Source organism: Ambystoma mexicanum, chromosome 8, assembly GCF_040938575.1.
Source record: "Ambystoma mexicanum isolate Mex_15411 chromosome 8, UKY_AmexF1_1, whole genome shotgun sequence".
NCBI lineage: Eukaryota > Metazoa > Chordata > Amphibia > Caudata > Ambystomatidae > Ambystoma > Ambystoma mexicanum.
This window is the reverse complement of record NC_090929.1, coordinates 1,248,753,956-1,248,776,347: the sequence shown is the minus strand read 5'-3', so window position 1 is coordinate 1,248,776,347 and position 22,392 is coordinate 1,248,753,956. Positions and strand designations below refer to the sequence as shown.

Here is a 22,392-nt window from a genome sequence, read left to right as displayed (position 1 = left end):
TACTCTGTCTATTATCTTTAACAGGAACGGTACCGTGGTGATGGGCCTGTAATTAGTGGGGATAGCAGTGTCTAGGGTTTGCTTCTTGAGGAGAGGCAGTACCCATGATTCTTTGAGATTGCTTGGTATGTTCTTGGAGGAGAAGGATGCATTGATGAGTTTGGTAATAAAGGGAGCTAGGTCCCTGGCAGCATCTTTGATTATCTGGGGTGGGCAGTTGTTGCCTTTGCAGTTGGATGGTTTAAGTGAGGCTATAACCCTTTCTGTTTCTAGGATGGATATTTTAGTGAATCTGAATGGATTCGGGCCTGATGGGTTGGTTGTTTTGGCGTGATTACTGGGAGATGATGTGTTAGGGGTTAGGGAGTCTTTTTTCAGTGCGATTTTTGTTTGGAGAGTTTTGATTTTGCTGGTTAGAGCGTTTTGGACGCTGGTACACCATTGTTTGTCTTTGATTATGTTATCTGGTGGGGGTATGGGGCATTCTAGTTCCCTTAGTATAGCAAATAGTTCTCTGGTGTTGGAGCTGGATTTTCTGATTCTTTCATTGAATAGGTTTTTTTTTGTGAGAAGGGTTTCTTTTTTGTAATTGTTAGCAAAGAGTTTGAGTTGTAGTTTGTTCTCTTCTGTGGGGGTATTGCGCCATTGAGTTTCTAATTTCCTTTTGCGCATTCTTAGTTCTTTCAGATGGGGGGTTAACCAGGTGAGCTTGTTGTTTGCTTTTTTGCATTTTTTTTGGGGCAATGTCGTCAAGTCCTTTTTTCATGGCTTTGTTGTAACTTTCTACTAGGCAATCTGGGTTTAGGTGGTCGGGGAGAGCATTAAGGGTTGGCAGTAAGAGTGGTAGTAGGTTGTCAGGAGTTATATATTTTTTTGCTCTATTGGGCAGTGGTGGTGCCATGATTTTCTCTTTGCGGACTTCTTTATTGAGAGACAATGTGAAGTCAATGAGGTAGTGGTCTGTCCAGTGTTGAGGAGTGGTTTTGGTGATGGTGGTATCGCAGTTCAAGGTGGCGATCCACACCAAGGTCCTGCCTTTGTTATGGGTAGGGGTGAGCACTTTTTGGGTTAGGCCTTGTTCAGCTAGCATGCTGGCTATGGCATGTGCTGGTTTGTCATCCGGGTCGTTCAGACCAAGATTCAGGTCGCCTAGTAATAGTATTTGAGATGTGTCTTTTGTATTGTTGGCTATGAGGCTGGATAGGTCTGCCTCGAATGAGCCAATGGGGCCAGGTGGCCTGTATATGAGGTAAATGGTTAAGGTGCGGCAGTTAGAGATGGGTAATTTGACTGTGAGAAGCTCGCAGGATTTGAGAGGTGATTGATTGAAAGGCCTTAGCTCGAGGTTAGTCTTCGCTATGATGGCCAGACCGCCTCCTCTGTTATTGGGTCTGCCCAATCTGATTATTTGATAGTTTTCAGGGATGGCTATAGAGAGTGCTGGGCCTGCTGCTTCGTGCAGCCAAGATTCGGTGATTGCTAGTAGGTCAATGTTGTTGGTGGTTAAGGTGTCTGCTATTTCCGTGGCGTGGGCCACTGGGGATCTAGCGTTGATCAGGGCTCCGGATAAGGTGGTTGTGTTGGGTGAGTCCTGGATAGTTATGGGGATAAGTTTGGGTTGGGTTGGATCATTACAGGGCGTGGTGAGGTTAGGGCATACTTTGGGGTGTCGTGAGGTGGATCTCAGAAGAGGATTATGGGTTTTGTTGTGGTAGGTGGGCTCATAAAGGTGGGGTAGTTTGGCGCGAAGCCTGGTGTTTCTTTCTATGAGCGTGCAAGGTACATTTTCTGCTAGGTGCGTGGTTACTGCAGCAATAGACAGGGTAAGGTGTAATAGGGGCATGAGGAGGTATAGTAGGATGGCCGTTTGACTCTTGCTAGCGTGCATTATGTAATGAGTGGTTATCTCAGATTACATTTGGTAGAGACGGTAGTGATATAGCACTTTGACTAGTGTCAGGTAAGACACAGCAAATAGGATAAGGGCTAGGCTAATAGTTGCAACAGTGGTTAGGTGCAACTAGCGTCAGGAGGATATGGTGCAGCTGTTGGCATCAAATATCAGTAGCATCAAACTAGTGAGGCACAGTAACTAGTGAGGCACAGTGACTAGCATCAGGCAGGGCTAGGGTAAGGTGCAACAGCTAGCATCAAACAGTTGTTAGTTTAATTAAGGATGTTAGTAGGTTTGGAAATGTCTTTATCGATTGCTGTGTTTCAGCACAGAAGGCATTGCTGGTGCTCCCCTTCATCACTGCACGCTGTTGGAGCAGCATGCTCACATCCTGCCTGCTAGGTAAGCCTTGCTTGCTTTTTAGGGATTGTTGCATTTCAAAATTACGTTTTCATCAAAATCGAGTGCACAAACGTACTACTTATTTAATGGTAGCTGAAACCCACCCATCTGCCTAGCGCACATGCATTCATGGTGGTGTGTAAACCCCCCTAAGGCAATGTGTACATTTAAAGCAGCAATGTGAATCTGCACCCTCAAAAATGGCCCCTGTTTCTTTTCTCCGAGCAGCAGTCCACCATCTGAAGCTGCTGTGGTCCGATTGGATGCCACCACTGTTCTTTAGCTAATCCAGATCGCCGGCAGGCTGAAGCCGGCCCCTCACACAAAGGCCCTGCAACTAAGGCACCTATCTGAGCTTGTCTGTGCGTGGACAAACCCTGAGTGAAACCGTCCCTTTTTTCAAGGAAGATTTGCTTAAAACGTGGAGGCATACTCCCCCTACACTGGCAAGACTTTGCCCTTCATATTTCTACCTGGCTCCTCATACTGCCCAACGCCCTACACTTTTATGCTGTACATAATAAGCACTAACCCGTTACCCATGTGCTCTCGCGATTCTCCCTGCTGCCTCCACCTACGTCAACTGATTGAGCATGTTGTGCCTGGCAAGCAATACTGTACAAACATGTGCTCTTCCTACTTGCATTCAAATATGCTCTGTACTCACTCATTGCCGTGCCTCACAAGCACCTTTTAAATTGGCTCTAGCGGTGTGTTTTTAAATTGGTTCTAGGTGTGTGTTTTTAACTTAATTCTAGCCATGCTCAAAGCAATTCATCTTGATTTCCCCCCACAAACATGCATCCACCTGCACACCCAACCTCAAACACAACTCTAGACTTACTAAAACACATGATACAAGGCCCTCTGACATACCCTAGGCTTCACACCTGAACCCACTTAGCCTTAACCCCTGCATATATGCGCCCATTCCAAATTCACACATCCACCGGTTGGTTATCCGGCCAAGTAGGAGGCGTAGCAAAGAGCACAAAAGCTCTCTGCCGCACCACACAGATAACCGTTGCAGCACGCAAAGATAAGCCACCTGCCAAGATGCACGGTTCCTGCCTGCCGTCCAAGAATAATAATCTGTATGTCAAACTGCACTCCAATTGACCCTGCTAGCCCCCACCTACTTGCACTCTTGTGCCCCCAAAACTCGCTAAGCTTGATACCTCTGCAGCTGCCAACTCCCTCCTTTCTCCCCCTCCCATCACACCCTTAGCTACCCAACCAGCCATCTATGCATTCCCCAACCCTACACAGACACTGGGCAACCGTAGACTAACAATGTTGCGTGCCTGCACATTACCAACTCAATGCCCCTTTTGCCCCAAAGGCACGTCCGCAAGAAATTGCCTACTCAGCCTGCGCACCCAAACCTCAGCAGCCAAACACAGCCACGCTAGTCTGGCTCGTCACTCGCCCAACAGCAAACCAAAAACCTGTATAACTGTACACTTACAATCACTGTACTCCTACCTCTCTTCACGGCCTCAGAGAGCCCACCCACCCTAGTCGCTGCTCTGCCCCAGTCACCATCACCCACATTCACATGAAAAGAAGTCTTCCTGCCTAAACTAAGGAAAGATTACACCATACTTATGAACCCAGGCAGCCCCACATTCTCATTCACCGTCATCTCTAGTTAACTACCCTGTGCTGCACCTGCTATAGACACCCCCCCCAGACCACCCAAAAAAGACCTGTTCCTCCTCAAATCCACTCTTCAAACCACCACCTCCTCTGGTCACTTCACTAGATCACCATTGTATCTGACCGCCTCTGCTGCTTGCCTACCAGGCACAAATGTAACTGTACACACCAATTCAGATATACCCTCCCTGTATTCTGCTGACTTCATGCTCACTACTTATAACTTGACTCCTAACCTGGTGAATCAAATTGCAGCCCCTTCTCTCATGCATGTTACTCCCGTAAATCCTCTGCACACTAAGGCCGACACTAACCCGTCACCTGTTATGCCGAAGCCTAGCATCAATACATCCACCCACGCTGGATCCAAGTTAAGTACAGCTCACTCAGCCAGCCCCCTTGCCACCATTACTGGTATAATTAGCAGCCTCCCCATGCATACCACTAAACCACTTGCCTCATTCCACTGTGCCCTCATTAATGCCCGCTCCCTCCCAGCACACGCTCTGGAAATCTGTGACCTGCTCACCGCACACAATGCGTACCTCTTAGCCATCTGCGAAACTTGGCTACACAAAGCCTCTGACCCCGCCTTATCCTTAGCCCTACCCCAAGGCTACAACATCTACTGTCAGGATTGCCTACACACCAAAAGCAGTGGAGTTGACCTCATTGCCAAGGAATCCCATCTCCTAAGACAGGTTACCAACTCCTTCGAAAGGTAACAGTGAAGTTTTGTCCCTCAAACTTACCACCGCCCCCATCTGCACCATCACAGTACACATGGTCAATCATCCCCCCATCCCCCAGCACAATGGCTGACTTCCATGAGAACCTCATACATTTACTATCCGACATCCTAAAAATCTCCTCTAAGTCCATTCTACTAGGAGACCTGAACCTCGGATTCAATGACCCTGAGTATTCATAAACCGAATCTCTTGCCAAAGCTCTAGACACCCTCAGGTTCAGTCAATCGATCACCAACCCCACCCACTCTAAAGGCTGCATCCTTGATTGCATAGCCGACCACAATTGCTCCCCATCCATCTGTTCCAGCGTCCCCTGCCCCTGGACAGTCCATCATATCATCCACTTTTCCATCCCCATGCCTACGAAATAAAAACCTCTCACCACCCCACTACCACCCGCCCCAGCTCACAGTTCAGGGAAACTAACCAAAGAGAGGCTACTGCCCTATCTAGAAACTCCTGCTTTCAGACATCCTTTCTCCAACGACCCCACCATTCTACCTGATCGATACAACACTGCACTAAAGAATGCATTCAATGCCATATCTCCACTGTCAGCCAGGAAACTGTCAGACATGCAAATGCCTGGTTCACACCAGAGCTACTGGAACTCCGCTCCAGGAAACACATCGCCCTCTCCGTTTAGCAAACAAACACACTTGAATCCACAAAACTAGAATTCAACAAGATAGCCGCCCCATACAAAAAGGCAATCATCTCAGCCAAATCCGCCTCCTTCAACACTAGGATTACCAATGCAAAGTCTGTAACGAAGGAGATCTTCTCCACCTTCAGAGTACTAGAATCACCAGCTCCTTCCACAGAGGTCATTTCTAAAGACGATTTGTGGTGTTCTAAGTGCAGAATCCCAACAAACCAAAATGCATTGTCCTCACAGCTGCACCCACCACTAACCCCTCTGCCCAGGACTTCCCCCTCTTCGCCTTCAATGATGTCACAGAACTCTAAGTTTTCACCCTCCTGAAACACAACTGCAAAGGGGATGACTGTCCAGCCACGATCATTAAAGACTGAACTACCACATTGGCCCTGTTTGTCACAGCATTTATCAACACCTACTTTGCCTCAGAACTGGTCCCTCCTAGCCTTAAGGAAGCCTGGGTACTACCACTTCTAAAAAAGCAGTCACTTGACCCGGCCTCCTTCAACAACTACAGACCCATAACTACAGTCTGTTTCCTTTTAAAAATCCTCGACAAAGCATCCTGCACTCATGTCCAACACTTCCTCGAAACCAACAAGATCCTGGGCCTACAGCAATCCAGCTTTCACCTCGGTCACAGCATAGAATCTGCTCTGCTTGACCTGAAAAAACAACTTGATGATATAAAGGATGCAGGCAAGCCTGCCCTACTCCTCCTCTTGGACTTATCTTCCACATTTGACCTAGTGGACCACACCATTCTATGTCATCACCTCACTTCCTCAGCACCCTTCTCACCCAATGCCACAGCCTGGATCAGCTCATCCATTGCGGAGTCCCTCAGGAATCCTGTATCTCTCCCACTCGCTACAACATTTTCACTAGGCCTCTATTTGACATCCTAGATTCCAATGGCAGAGCTTACACTATGCCGATGACACCCAAGTCCTATTCCCACTCTACGGTAACTACGAAACTGACGCCAAGGCCCCCAACACAGCCTACTCCACTATTCAGGGCTGGATGTCAGTCAACCGTCTCTGCCTCAACAGTGATAAGACTGAAATCCTCCTAGTAGGAAACCCTAAATAAACTTACCAACCAATACATCGCTTTTACAATCGACAACATACAGATCCATGTCTCCCCATCTGTCAAAACCTTAGGAGTCTACCTTGATGCCACCCTCTCCATGTCATGTCAAGTCAGCGGCATCACCTTCTCAGCTGCCTACTACACCAAATTGATTAACACAGCCAAACCATTTTTATCCACTGAGAACTGCCTCTCCATCACCCGCGCCATAATAGGCTCAAGACTGGATTAATGGAACATCCTCTTTGCAGGCACTACATTAAAAAACCTAATGAAACTCCAAATAATACAAAACAACGCACTTCGAGCTGTTCTCAACATTCCCAAAAGAGAACACATATCTGCTGCCAATTGCGAAGCCCACTGGCTCCCCATCAAAGAACGCGTCCTATTCAAAACTCTCGCCATCACTCACAAGTGCATCACTCACACAACCCCCCCCCCTACGTTTCCTTGATAGTTGTGAGAACAGGCTCTTCCAGACCCTCGAGAACACCATACTTCCACCGACTCATAATCCCCAGAGTCAAACGAGCCAAAGCAGGTGTTGCTAGCTTCCCTTTCATTGCTGCCAGACAATGGAACTCCCTGCCACTCGCCATTAGAAACGAACCCTCACACACTGCATTCCGCAAAACACTCAAAACCTGGTTGTTTAACCTCTGCCTGCACCCCGGTCTGTGCCTCACACCTGCGTACTACCAATTGGACTGTGTACACCTCATATGGTATGTCATGCACCAATGTAACTAATTCTTGTACTTCTGTAACCAATTTACCTACAGTTGTTATATCTTCAATACTCTCTGTATGTACCACTGTAACTAATGGGCCTACTTACCTCTGTAACAGCGCCACGATGCCTGTGGGCTGTTTGCGCGCTATACAAATAAAAAAAATGTAAAAAGAAATAAGATGCATAGAGGATATATTTCTGATAATTGAGTGATCTTAAATGCTCTTGCTTGTTATTTATTGCTTTTTAGAAGTGATATAGGTACTTGATGCTGTGCTGATCTATGTAACAGAATGGGCCTCATTACGAGTCCGGCAGTTACTGTGCCGGAAAAACCGGCTGGCTACTGCCGGACCTGTATTACCATTCCGCCTCCGTGATTCCAAGAATAACTGGGGCATTAGGACCCCGGTGACCCGGGAATTCCGGAGGCAGAATTCTGTAAGTCCCCATTCCAATGGCGTCCCATAGGACTCCATGGGGATGGGGACAATGGAACCACTGGTTCCGTCTATGACGGAGCCTGTGTTTCAATTTGCGCCTGCAGGCGTGTGGCGTTACTCCGGCCAGGTCAGACCTGTGGGGAGTGACACCTCCCGCCTGCAGAACTCTGAATCAGCCGGTCCGGAAAGAACAGTGGCAGCGTTTTTACTGCCACCGTTCTTTCCGGACCAGCAGGGTCGTAATGAGGCCCAATATTTTATCTGGTTGTCTTATCTGTTTATAGCAATATTGTATGTATATTTTGTGAAATCATTGTATTTGTTGATCAAGTGGAAGTTGTGATTATGTTATGAAATGTGCAAAGTTTAATTTTAAGCTGTATGCACAATAAACACAACGTTTTTAATAATTTTAATGTTGTGTAAATGACTGTTGCAGCTCAACTGAAATAGACGATATGCTTAGAAAATCTACCAACCTGCTGCTGACCAGAACCTTAAGTGGCTGTTTACAGAACCTCATCAAAAAGCCTCACATAGGGTTGACAGAGGTAGGTTGTTAAACACTCAAACTAAATAACAACAGATGACAAGCTTCAGTGGTAAAACATACATTAACGTATCCCCACCCTTCAACTCTTTTGCTTTGGGTACCCAACAATGAACACAGCTTTACCCCCATGCCATTTACTGTGTTACAACACACCATGCAGTTTGAAATAAGCATGTGCTATTCATCAGTGGCTTGTATTAATGCATTTTGCCATCGCAGGAGCCTTGATGTGTCACAAAATAAAATAAATTGTATTATAATTACACTGACAAAAGTTAAAAGCTATCTTTTTATTGTATAGGTTTTGGTTTCTCTAATCGTGGTTGACATTTTGTTTACAGCATTATGTTTTGTAAGGATTACAATCGACAATCGAATTGGGCAGTTTCTCCATTGTGTGATGTAATATAGTAATTACTGAGTAGTAATGCAGCTGCTTGCAGGAAGGAAATCAGGTGGCATTAGCTGGCCTTAATGGAGCTATTTTCTTTTTTGTAGTTGGTGCAGATAATCATTAACACAACACACTTGGAGCAAGCCTGTAAATACCTGGAGGATTTTATAAGTAACATTACAAATATTTCCCCGGAGACTGTTCACACGACAAGACTTTATGGACTTTCGACTTTTAAGGTATGTTGCGTGCAAGAGAGGCCTGCCAAGAGGCTGTATGGTGCACTCCATTGCTTGTGGGATTGTGGAGGGCGTTGCCAGGGCTCAGCCCTGGAACTAATTTTGAGCCTGGCAGGGACATCATTTCACCAAAATGCCAGGGTTAGTGAAAGTGACATCACATGACTCTTGACCTCCCTGACTACACAGGAAGTGATGTAATTTGTCCCTGCCCCTAGTGACATCACAGGAATAGTGTAATGTCATCACAGGAAGTGATTGCACACAACCTTTCACCCTTGACATCACAGGAAATGGCATCAGATAGCATTGCCCCTCAGTACACTAAGAACAATATTGTTACGATATCACTGTAACATGATATACGCCCTCGCGAATACTGTAGAGCCAGCCTTCAGTGTTAGTGGCCCACCATGCAAATCTTGGGCCAGGTGTGATGCCCCACACGTGGCCTCTAACGGTTTGCAAGATGGCTAGAGATGAGAACAAATCCCACTTTATATTTCTTGCAGTGTCTTATTGTATGTCGTTGCGACCACATTTTATGTGATACACTTTAAATTGTGCTAATGCATATTTTAAAGTGGTATGCTAAAATGTGCGTTCAGTTTCGATTCATGCCGTGCTAAAAGCAGTTGAAATCAAATGGAGAAGTTTCTCTAGACAAGCTCTCTACAGAAGCCTGATGTCAATGTTAATAAACTGATTTTCCACATGTAATGACATTTGTATATTTCAATTTGGGATATGTTCACTTCATGTGACTTACCATTGCATATGTTAGTCCCCCCCCCCACACTTTTTTGGGGGACTGGAGCCCTGGGAACCACAATGGTAGAAAGGGAATAGGGGAGAAGGAATATTAGTAATGCTAAAGGTAAAATGATTTCCATATTGGCAATGTTAAAAGGAGTGCACGTTCCACGGATATTAGACATTTTGAAAGAGGAAGGTGTCATCGGATGGTATTATCGTTAAAAGAAGTGTGCGGTCCAGGGATATTAGTAATGGTAAAAGAAATGCACCCTCCAGAAAAACTACCATTAGCAATATTTTGCGGCACTGTTTGTGGTGGTTAAAGTACTATTTTTCTACATGGATGACAAACCAGCAGGTGTGGATCACACAGCAGTAGGTGAGGTGAGGTGAAGAGGAAGGAACCAGTGCAGGGAGGGCGCAGGCTATCAGCGACTGAGTCCACCCTGGTTCAGATGGAGATAAACCACTCAACCAGGACCTTGCTTTTTAGCAGCATAAAGCAACTACGGAAAATACCTAAGGCAGCTGGAATCAGTATGATTTCAAGCCTGGCAAAGTAAGTGTTCACCTTACTTAAAGGAAATGGAATCTGAGTGTTTTCAAGGCTGGTAAACCGAGTGCACACCTTACCTAAAGGAAATGGAATTGAGTGTTTTCAAGGATGGTAAAGTCACTGCAGACAATACCTAGAGGAACAGGAACTTTTGGAAGTAAAGTGCTCAGTCTCTCGTCCCCACCACATAGCTTTTAATGCATGTTTCTAAAGCACCGGTGGACTGGATAGTGCACCAGATCCCCAGGCCTTCTACATGACCGGTGTTAGGACCAAGAGTAGAAATGTACACACACGTTTGGCCTCATAAATGGTTTCCAATCGGGGAGCATTGGTGTGGGCCTCACTGGATCACTCTGGGAGTGGAAGAATACAAAAGAAATGCCTAAATCATCTTTCAGTGGTGAGAGCAATATATATCACCAATGAATATATACATGTATCCCTTATCTGCCTGTGGTCAAAGACTCCATAACCTTAATGTGTGGTATGCTGATCACCAGTAAAAGCCCCCATAACGTACCCAACCGACTAATGAGGAAGCACTCGTGCTCCTTCATTCAAACAAATAAGACCCCAGTTTGCTAAGAAGGCACAGTAAACTGGTTTTACCCAGTGAATCCTCTGGGGTGTCCTCCTTCCAGCTGCCCACTCTTACCCAGGAGATATCAGTGGTATATTAGAAATGGGCTATTAACACCAGCATTCAGGAAAATGTGACACCGGGGAAATCTACATTTGGTGTGTCTGCTATACTGAAATTCCTGACCTTCATGCAACCAGTGTTCACATACTGTGATAGTGATGTCTCGCTTAGGGATGCGGGAATCATGTCTTACCTTATGTTATTCGGTTTATATCACATCCTGCTGCGTTTTGCATGGTTTCCAGGCACTCTGGTGCATGGATATGAAAGAGAAGGGAGTGGCTAGGGTAGTGAGAAGGGAGGAAAAATGCAAGATGGCTTTGCTGCTGCATTGATGCTTGCAGTCAGAATTGTGGATTGCGTAGATTATAGGCTGCACTACAGGGCCCAGAGTCCTCCATCGCCAATTGTTGGGTGGTACCTTGAAGGCCACTCTGTGATTGTTGAAGTGAAATGTTAGAAAGAATGATGATGTAGCCCCAAAACTACCCATATTAAGAGGTTGTGCAGCGAGGTTGGCATATTGGATGAAATGGCAGCCTTACCAACCACATGTTTAGCCTTCCCCTCTCAGAAAAATCTGTACAAGTATGTTAGGCGCACCAACAAACTCCCGTCGCCCCATAACAAAATAAGGGTGCCTGTAAATAAATCCAGCAGGGCCGCCACCTTTCCCATCCTAACCACCCTGACTGAACTAAAGAGCGTGTTTAATCCTCTCTAGTCCCATAAGCCTCTGTTAGGGGTTCAAGTCGACTCTTGTGAGCAATTGGATCACCACTCCTAACGAGTTTCATTTAGTATTGGTGTAGCATCACCATCGTCTGCGAGAATTAAAGATTACTTTCCCTCCCTATTATAAAAAGCCTAGGGCTTCATTAAACTTGATATGCATTCACAAAACATTAATGCCAACCACATCAGGGTCCACTGCAGAAGTAAGTGGTTCAGCTGGGATTGAATTTCAAGGCTTAAATCGGAACAAGGTCCATTTGCCCACTGAAAAAAGTGTGCACGATCAATACAAATGTAGATATTTTAACAGCAACTGCAATATAGAACCTTAAGTTTATCGATTGGTAAAGGGAATGTTCAGCTGCAGCCTGCCTGCCAAACTAGCCCAGATGATGCTGCGACTGTTATTAGAATACTAATAGTGGGGAGTGGGGGCCGTGGCTTGGCGCCAAAGAAAATGGCTGCCTGAAACATGCATTCCACCCTTGACGTTTCACTTATGTTTCTGTTATGCCTTAAAACTGCCTTCTGTAGCATTTCTAATATTACTTTTTTGATCACTGCTCTTGAGGCATCCAGCTGTGCCTTTATTTTGCCTGCTTACCAAGTTCGTGTTCGCCGAGGCTCTGTGCTACGGTCCAGCCGCAGCGTGCCTCTGTGACCAAGCTCACTAAGAAGAAACTCAGCTTATTTCGGTGCGCACTTCCGAGCGCTGCCGAAGCTGGCCTTTGGACCATCACCTCCTTGGTGCTATCTACTGGTCTCTCAGAAAAGTACTTTATTTGTAAAAGGATTACTAAATAAGATTGCATACATTTATTTCTACACATTTCTTTAGGTGGATCTTTCTTCAAAGTGTTACTTCTCCCAACAACTATCTGATTATGCTCTCTGTGCTTTTTGCATAGACTATCATAGTCACGTTATCTTCCCTCAATATACTCCTACATTTCCTGGATCTTTATTGATCTTTCTTTCTTACATCTTCATATTTGCTGGCAGTGCAAACTTCATTCTACTGGAAACAGTCCATTTATTTTTCAATAGCTCTACAGCTGACCATGTCTTCTGCAAAAACTGGGCTACAGTCTCCACAACTGCATAAGGACTCCCATGTCACTGCCTCAACTGCCACACATAAAAGACCCAAGAGTGAATCCCCTCCACCACCTGCGCCTTTGGACCCCAACATGGAGGTTCTGCTACAAGAGATCAGGTCCTTAAAACCTTTTATTGAGAGTACTAAGCAAAAACGACAGCAACTACATGACAGGTGGTGTGCTTTCGAGAACAAAATGGATGAGGTGGAGAGAAGAGTTAGCTCTATCGAGGACATCTCTCCCAGAGTTGTTCTACTGGAAAATACTGTCCTAGAACTCCAGAAGCACAATGAAGAATTGGAAAATAGTGGAAGACATAATGACCAGCGTATTTCAGGCCTGCCTGAGGGATGTGAAGGGAAGGTTTCTATTCTATTCCTTCAGAAGATGCTTCCACTGCTTCTTCACTTGACACTGTTATTAATATTCCGCGTGTGCACCGCATTGGACCTTTAAAATCCTCCAATTCACCCCATCCTTCACCACGCATGGAAATTTTCCTTTTATTGGAGTACACGCACTTACATCTTATCATTTCAAAAGCTAAAGAGAAAAATTCTCTTGTGCGGTAGGGTAACAGAATTTTTATTTCACAAGATGTGGCAAGAAAAGTCGTCCTTCGTATGAAAACATTTCTCTCCCCTCGCCATGCTTTAAATCAGCTCAAAGTCGGATATGGACTTTCAAGTGGATTGCGTCCTCCAACGTATTCCTCATCTTAGATGTATTCCATCCAGCTTTAGCTGCTTCGGAAAATAAATTCGGCAAAGGACGCCGTGCATCGATGTCATCGAGTCGATGGTCCCTCGAAGGCCTCCGTCAAGGGTGACTTCATCGGGTATACAAGTAGAACGCGCGGCGCCAGTTGGCCTCAGTTCCGTTTTTCCACGGTACACGTTGCTTCGGAGATTCGGCCCGCCTCGAGTTCTGTGATGCAGTGAATATTACTGATATATATCGATATGTCTTCGTCATCGACGCCGACTACGACCCCGCGATCGGGTTTCAAAAAGTGTAAATCTTGCAGTTCGAAAATGTCTATCACGGACCCGCACCGAGAATGTCTGTGGTGTCTCCGGGAAGTCCACGACATGGAGGCCTGTACGAGGTATTAGGCGATGACGGGGAAGGGAAATCTTACAGGTAGGTCGTAAACCCGACCGGAAAGCCTCTAGCGTCGAGTCAAGGTCTCGTGAGGAGAAGTCTCCTCGACGCAAAAGGCATCGGTCCAGGTCCAGAAGCGATTCCCATCGCTCGTCGTCTTCGACAATAAAATCAAAGAAAAGGGTCATTCCAAGATGGCAGCCGAGCTGGGCAGACGTGCGTGAGCGTAGCTCTATCCCCCAGCTCGGGCCGCGACAATAAAGCACAATAATTTAGGCGGTCACCGAGCCATCCGAGAGGTGCCTCATCTCCCGGAAGGTGAGACAGGGGAGACAACTCCCACAGAAGTGAACCACCCGGCGGTCGCGGCCCTGAAGATCCAGCCGCGACCCCTTCCACAACGGCGACGAAGCCGCGGAGAGAGCCGCCCTTCGGGGCCCACCAGCAGCAGAGGAGAACACGCGGGGCCGATCCGTGGAGGACCCGAAGAGCCGAGCAGAAACTCCGGCAGCCCGCGAGGCCCGTGGACATAGGAGGCAACCCAATCCGGAGACCTTGCAGCGCCGGCGAGGAGAGGAGACGGGTGCCGGAGGACGACGCAGCAGGAGAGCGAGGCCCACACGGCGGGAGAGACGGGATACCAGGCCCCCCGGCGCCGATCGGAGGGAGAAGGAGGCAGCAGAGACAGCGGTCTGAGCACAGCGGACCTCCGGATCCAGAGGAGCCCAGCAGAGGTGCACCCATAACGCAGGTACGCGCCGGGGGCGAGATCCTGGGACAGACGGGGAGGGCCGCCCCCCCATACAGACAAAGGCGGCGGGCCCCCAAGGAGCAAAGGGGAGCGCACAGGGGACGGGGGAGAGAAGGAAGCGCCCCCCCACATCGGGGGCGGGGAACCCGGCGCTCCACGCCGGAGATTGCGAGAGCCGGGCCTCCCCCCACGAAGCAAGAAATAAGGACCCAGGCCCGCCCGGCGACATCAAGGCGGGCCGGCGGGGGCTCCATCAGCAAAGAGGGCACACCAAGAGAGTGAAGGCCTCAACCTAGGGAACTGGCAGAAGCCCCGCAAGGATCAAAGTCACAGGGACACTGAAACCGCAAAAGAAACGAAGAAGGGACCCCAGAAAAATACGAAGAGACACCTAAAGGGAGAAACTCAGGCCCTCAACGGTGGCCCAACGCGCAGTGGGGAACGCGCCACAAAGATAGAAAAAGAGGCTCCTAAACTCCAGCAAGCACCCCATAGCGCGGCTGGTCCTCTGTCAGAGATACGCAGCCGACAACAACTCTACACAATACAGAGGACCCAACGACGAAGTGGCAGAAGGGGGCAAGAGACATACACATGCCAAGACCTAGAACGAAGAGTGGGACCCAGGCAACAGCAGCAAGCAAAAGCCATTCCAGGCTAGACCTAGACCTGACCCAAATCTGGGGAATAGAAAATCGGATACCAAAGCGATAAAACAAACAGAAAAACAAGGGGGTAGACCCAGCTGATCAGAAAGAAGACGCAGAAATGGCCTCAAGGGACGACATGAAAACATGGTTCAAGGCGTTCCAGGAACAGTTCATCGCATCAACCCAAGCTCAGTTCGACAACATGAAGGGAGAACTGAAACAAGCGGTCCAAGAACTGAAAAAGGACATAGAATACCTTGAGGAGAGAATAGACAATCTAGAAAGGTCGGTCCAGAATATGGATGAAGAAGTCCTCCAATATGCAGAAGCACAAGATCGACTCGCACGCCTAGCGCAGGAACTGGAAACCCAATGCAAAGACTTGGAAAACAGGTCCAGAAGATCGAACCTCAGAATTAAAAATATGCCGGAAACAGTAGCCGACAAAGACCTACGCACAGCGATTCAGCAAGTATTCCAAGAAATATTGCAAGACGGGACAGGGGACGACATCCACATCGATAGGATACACAGAGTAGGCCCTCGAAGAACTGGGGAGCCCGGATCATGCCCAAGGGACGTATTAGTGGCCATGACACTGTACGCCCAAAAGGAACAAATCTTAAAGCCAGAACAATGGAGCAAATTAGAATGAACGGTAAGGAAATCCAGCTTTACCAAGACTTAGCCCAATCCACGCTCAGAAACAGAAGAGAAATGAACCAGTTTACGAAACTCCTGGCAGAAAAACAAATCCGCTACAAATGGACATTTCCTTTTGGCCTTCTCTTCACATGGGAAGAAAAGCAACATCAAATACTCACCTGCGAGGAAGGCCTAACGATATTGGGATGCCGGGAACAGGAACCAGAGACAGCAAAGACCAGGGAACCCCAAAGGCAAAGAAGACAGCCGAGGGGATGGCAAACGGGGCAACAGAAAACAAGACATCAATCCCGCAAGCTAAGACCCCCCAAGCAGTCAGCACGCTCGCAAAATCAGACGGACGGAGAGGCAAAGATTGCACAGACAAATCAGACAGGGCAGGTGCCGACGAGAAGGCGCGGCAGAGCCATGGGACGGCCATGGAATCCGTGCCACTAGCAGAGTTTAGGAACCCCTGCGAACAGTTAACCCTGAGATGTTAGAGGGCATGGAGCAAAGGCGCGACGCCGGAGCAACCATAGGGCCCAGCGCCCTCCTCAGGGACAAAGTTGGGGGGAGAAGGAGGGAGAGGGGTAGGGAGGGGGGTAGGGAGGGTGGCGGGGGGGTGTTCATAGGGGAAAAGACTCCAACACCGGTTTGTTAGCTCATCAAAGGGACCCACAAAGGAAAACCAATAAGAAAACAAAGACTAACCCGGAAGAATGGGGCTGAAAGTCTTAAAATACAACATCAGAGGACAGAATACGCCAGTGAAATGGAAAAAACTGGAACACTTCCGGCACAGAGAAAAATATGATATAATCACGCTCCAAGAGACGCATATACAGAAAGAAAGGAGAGGCCTCCTTCGGATTAGAGGCTACAATCAAATCATCCAATCTAACGATGAAGAAAAAAAGAAAGGAGTACTTATTGCCTTCGCAAATCACCTACAGATCCAGATCAAAGAGACACAAACGGACAAGAACGGTCGCTATGTCTTCACAAAGGTCAAGATAGACAACCGCCAACTATCACTAGCCACTCTGTATGCTCCAAACACCGGACAGGAGGGCTTTATCAAGGACACAATCAACAAATTAGAAAACTTCACAGAAGGGGAGGTGATCCTCACCGGAGACTTCAACCAAGCATGGAACCACAAAGAAGATCGATCGAACCCCTAAAGTAACCAAGTAGGATCTCCCTCTCAGGCACTGAAACAGACGATGCAGAGCCAAGCCCTAGAGGACGTATGGCGCAGACTTAAAGGATCAACAGAAAGATGCACCTACCACTCGCACGTACATGACACCAGCTCCAGGATAGACTATATTTGGGCATCAGGGACACTAGTCGGAGAAATACGGGACATAGAAAGAGTCCTAATATCACTCTGGGACCACGCCCCGTTGTGGATTACACTCCCCAAATTCATGAAAAGATCGAATCTATGGCGATGGACGCTCCCTAGAGACATAATACAAGACCCAGTGTCAAAAGAAGCTATCAGAGAAAAGATAGAGGAATACTTCAAGTACAACGACACCCCGGATGTCTCCATAAGCACAACACGGGAAGCATTCAAAGCAGTAATGAGGGGCCATCTAATCGCATTAAAGGCACAGAAAGACAAGTTATCATATATATGGGAAGATGAACTGGGGAAAAAACTGGTAGAAATAGGGGAAGAAATGGTCAAGAACCCCTCCAAGAAAGTAAAGAGAGCACATAGACATATCCAGAGCCAGCTAGTCTTGATCAGGACCAAAAGAGCAGAAATGCAATTAATGCACACAAAACACTGGTACGTGATGAAATCAAACAAAGCCGACAAACTATTAGTAAGACAGTTAAAGGATAGACGACAGGAGCAAACGGTGCAAACACTGAAAGATGAACAAGGAACAGAGAAAACACAAACGAAAGACATAAAAGAAGCTTTTCGAAAGTTCTACCAGAACCTGTACTCTTCGCAACATCCAAGGGAAGAAGAACAAGCAGCCTTCCTGAAAGAAATCACTCTCCCGACGGTATCGCCATCTGAAAAAGAGGCCTTAGAGGAGTCCATCACGCCGGAGGAGGTAGGGAAAGCAATAAGAGATCTCCCCAAGAACAAAGCCCCAGGCCCGCATGGCTTCACCGCGGCCTTCTACAAAACATATGCGGATGTACTGACCCCCCATCTAACCACATTATTCAACACCTTCAAGACCTCGAACAATATCATGGCTTCAATGAACGAGGCTAAGATACTCGTCTTCCACAAAAAGGGAAAAGATCCAGAAAACCCGAGCTCGTACCGCCCAATAGCCCTTATTAATATTGATGCCAAACTCTACACAAAGGTTCTTGCAAACAGGCTGGCCCCTTTGTTCCCCAAACTGATACATCAAGAACAAGCGGGCTTCATCCCCAGCAGGAAAAACCACGACAACATAAGACGTATAGTACATCTCATAGAGAAGGCAGGGATCATGAATATCCCATCGGCAATAATTTCGCTAGATGCGGAAAAAGCCTTTGACCGTGTCGAATGGTCAATGCTATTCGCGACCCTTATGAAAATGGGCATGGGAAGCAAATTCATAAACATGATCCGTGCCAACTACAACGCACCGACGGCCAGGATAGCAGTCAACCGGGAACTCTCGAATCCCATCAAAATTCGAAGAGGCACAAAACAAGGATGCCCCCTGTCACCACTGCTGTATGCGATTTTTCTAGAACCCCTCCCGGTGAAAATCAGAGTGACCCAAGACATCAAGGGTATAGAAATGGGAGGACACACACACAAGACAGCCGCATATGCCGACGATATGATGATGACAATCACAGAACCAAGCAAAACCCTCCCACTCCTCATCCAACTAATAGACAAATATGGGGACATTTCGGGGCTGAAAATTAACAAGCAAAAATCAACAGTAATGGCACTAGCTGGAAACAAAGAAGAGATCCACAAATTAACAAAAGACCTACATCTACAAATGGCAGAAGAAGGTGTGAGGTATCTAGGAGTGAACTCTGACACCCAAGATACAAAACCTGTACGCGGGGAACTACACAAACCTCTTAGAAGCTGTGAAAAGAGACCTAAACAGATGGAACCCGCTGACAATCTCTTGGTGGGGCAGAATAACTGTAATCAAGATGACGATTTTGGCCAGATTGCTCTATTACTTCCAAGCACTCCCCTTAAGGATTCCGACATCTTTCTTCAAGTCACTCACCAAAATCATCACCAAATACATATGGCAAAACAAAACACCAAGAATCTCACAACAGGCGCTCACAGCTCACAAATCAGATGGAGGAATGGCGCTCCCCCATTTCAGGAAGTACTATGAGGCGGCCCAACTATGGGTAATCAACTAATGGATCACGGACACTTCAGAAAACTGGTGGGAGGCACAGGATAGAGCTGTCGCAAGATCGAACCTCCGTTACCTCCTGTGGAAGAGACCTGAACACAGGCACAAAAACATAAAGATCAGCAAAGTCATGAGCTCTGCCATGCAAATCTGGGATAGGGCCACCAAGAGAGAAACCCTAACGATAGACCCGGCCCCTTTCATACCACTGCTCGACAACCCGGATTTCCCCCCAGGGATGGCGAAAGGGTCATTCCAGAAATGGAGGGACACCGACTGCTCGAAAGTGGGAGACATGTTTGTGGGCCACCGGATCAGATCCTTCACGGAATGTCAGGATTTGCTGGGTCTCACGGAGAAAGACAGATACCAGTATGAACAGATCCACCACTGGCTCACAACCCCAAGAATAACGAAGGCCATGACAAGGGATCTCACCCCATTCGAATCATACATACTGACCCAAACTGGAGAAAAGAAGTTTGTATCAACCCTCTACAAATTTATAAACGCACAAGAAGAAAATATTACATGGCAATACATGAAAAAATGGGAAACCACATTGGGAAAACAAATCACGAGGAAGCAGTGGATATATCTGTGGCAAATAATCCCCAAGTGGACCCGGGCAATTCAAACAAGGGAAGCATGGACCAAAGTGACCAGAAATACTTCACAAAATGTTCCCCACAGCTGAAGGGAACTGCTGGAGGTGGTGCGACACCACAGGCACATGGAGACACATCTGGTGGGACTTTGGAGAACTACAACCATTTTGGGCGGAAGTGAAAACGCAAATGCAGGAACATTTCGAGGGAACGGCAAATCTAGCAGGTGAGATCTGGATGTCTGGCATGTGGGCCCCCGGAGATAGGACTCTCTCCAAGACGCAAAAGCGGAACTTAATGGGGCTCCTAATAGCAGCGTGGCTGGCAATAGCCCAGAATTGGAAAAAAATGTCCCCCCCAACTACACAAGAATGGCTTCACAGGATATGGACCTATGTAGCAATGGAGAGAATCACATATAATCTCCAAGGGGACAGACAAAGATTTGCTACAGACTGGGGAGAGGTTATAGAATTCCTTCAAAGTGACTATATGATACAGTGGTGCCCACACAACATCCGCATCCTGGACATGTTTACTAGTTAGATCTGAAGCATACAAGGGACACAAAGGACCTGCAAGGACGCTAACACCGGTTGGGAGGGAGGGGGGACGGAAAAGGGGTTTGGGGACAATTTTGAGTCCCGATGTTAATGCTTAAAGAAATGCCAATAAAAATATTAAAAAAAATAAATAAAAAATCAAAGAAAAGACGCCTCAGGTCCCCCTCCACCTTGTCCTCGGACGAATTCCCAAAAAGAATGAAATGCCCACAAAACACTCTTCCTCCCAAGAGTGGGAAGCATTCAGAGTTAAAATGATGGAGGTGTTCGAAAAAGCAAAGCCTCGGTCCGCGCCTTCTTCGGGAGCCGGCTGGGAGTGTCATCGCTCCAACACTCGCGCGCCCTTGAGCCCGGGTGATCGAAGAAGGAAGGATCGAGAACCTTCCAGGATGCCAAGCGAGAAAGACTGCTCAAGTCGATTCGACCGCTCGAGGTCACCGATGCTGTCTGAAACCCAAGGCACCTCGACGGGCAAATCTTCGAAGAGCGCCTCGACGCCCTCGAAGCCGGCTCCATCGACGACCACTATTCCGTCGACACCATCGACGCCTTTGTCGACGTCAACCCTGAAGCCTCAGTGCCAAAGGTTCCAAAGGCAAAAGGGAAAGAGAAGGCTGCAAAGCCTGTAATGCCTTCAGGGTCCACTAACACAATTCTCCCACCTCTCCCAGAAAAGGTTTTCAAACCTCTTCCTAGGAAGGAATTTTTCAAGTCCCTGACCTCAATATTTGAGGAACAGGAGAGATCTGATGAGGAAAATGTACCCTTTGGGCTGGAATATGGTAGCCCAAATGTCCCAGAATGCCTGATTTCTGAAGAAAGCAGGATGAGGGACCTGGTGGAATCCTTACATAATGAAAGTGGCATTGATACATCTCCTGAAACAGATTTTGGCAGGCCAGAACCAGGAGAGCATGCCAGTCCCTCATACCGTCAACTAATGACAAAAGTGGTTGATTATTTAGGATGGGCTAGACCACCAACCCAATTCCTCCAGGATGATTTGACCGATATATTGGACCATGGTCCCACCGAAGATCCAATCCTACTCTTCCATGTAGCCTTGCAAAAGAGGGTGGCAAAGAATTGGGAGACTCTGGATTCTATTCCTCCAGTGAATAAATCCATTATTTCAAAATACCGCCCTACCAGTAGCGACCCCGGTTATCTGTCTAAACATCCCACTCCCGAGAGTCTGGTGGTCCAGGCAGCCACAGCTTCAAATAAAATGGCGTACCCTTCTATCCCTCCGGACAGGGACGATAAGCGTGTGGATGGCTGGGCACGCAAGGTATTTTCATCTGGGAGAATGGCGTTAAAATCAGCCACTCCACATGTGCCTTGGCAAAGTTTTCATACCCTCATGGGAGTACATTGCAATGGTGGCGGAGCACATATCGGAAGGGGATGAAAGGGAAGGATTGCTAGCCATTGTTAGAGATGGAAAGGAGGCCATGCAGGAATCCCTTCAATCTGGATTGGACACTGCAGATAGTGTGAGCAGGTCCATGGGCACTAGCATGGTAATACGCAGATTTGCGTGGTTCCGGAAGTCGGGTGTCGCACCAGATGTACAGAACAGCCTTCTGAACATGCCCTTTGATGGGTCTCACCTTTTTGGCAGCAAGGCTGACGAGACCCTTGAGAGGTTGCAGACCTCAAATGCAGATGCCTAGTCTTTAGGAGCTGCTATTAGGCACCCTCATTTCGTGCGCCAGGACAATCTTGGAGGGGACGAGCCTATCGTTACTACTCCTCATATGGAAAGGCGAGAGGAATGGCCAGTCAAAGGGGCCAGAAAAAGGCCACTCGCGGTGGACGAGGAAAACGTGCAAAGCCAGCTCCAGATGCAGCCTCTTTGCCATCAGCTGCCGCAGAAACCGCCACAAAACCAATTTGAGGACTTGCATCACAAGACACCCGTGGGAGGCAGGCTGTCACAGCATCTGCAAGAATGGCGAGCCATATCTTCAAATGTTTGGGCTCTAGAAATAATAGCCCAAGGTTACTGCTTTCCTTTTCTAACACAACCTCAAAACAATCCACCAGGGAGACACCCTTTGAAGTTTTCAG

The 22,392-nt window shown here is 47.4% G+C and overlaps 1 protein-coding gene across 4 annotated transcripts in view; it reads left to right on the top strand.

Annotated features, from left to right (window-relative positions):
- The window catches only part of EXOC6 (exocyst complex component 6), a 2,769,442-nt gene that overhangs the window by 1,825,280 nt on the left and 921,770 nt on the right, over nt 1-22,392 (top strand). For all 4 annotated transcript variants that reach the window (XM_069611363.1, XM_069611365.1, XM_069611364.1 and 1 more), the window contains exons 16-17: nt 8,085-8,196; nt 8,697-8,831. In XM_069611363.1, the coding sequence (XP_069467464.1) occupies nt 8,085-8,196; nt 8,697-8,831 (247 nt within the window). The remainder of the gene's footprint in view (nt 1-8,084; nt 8,197-8,696; nt 8,832-22,392) is intronic.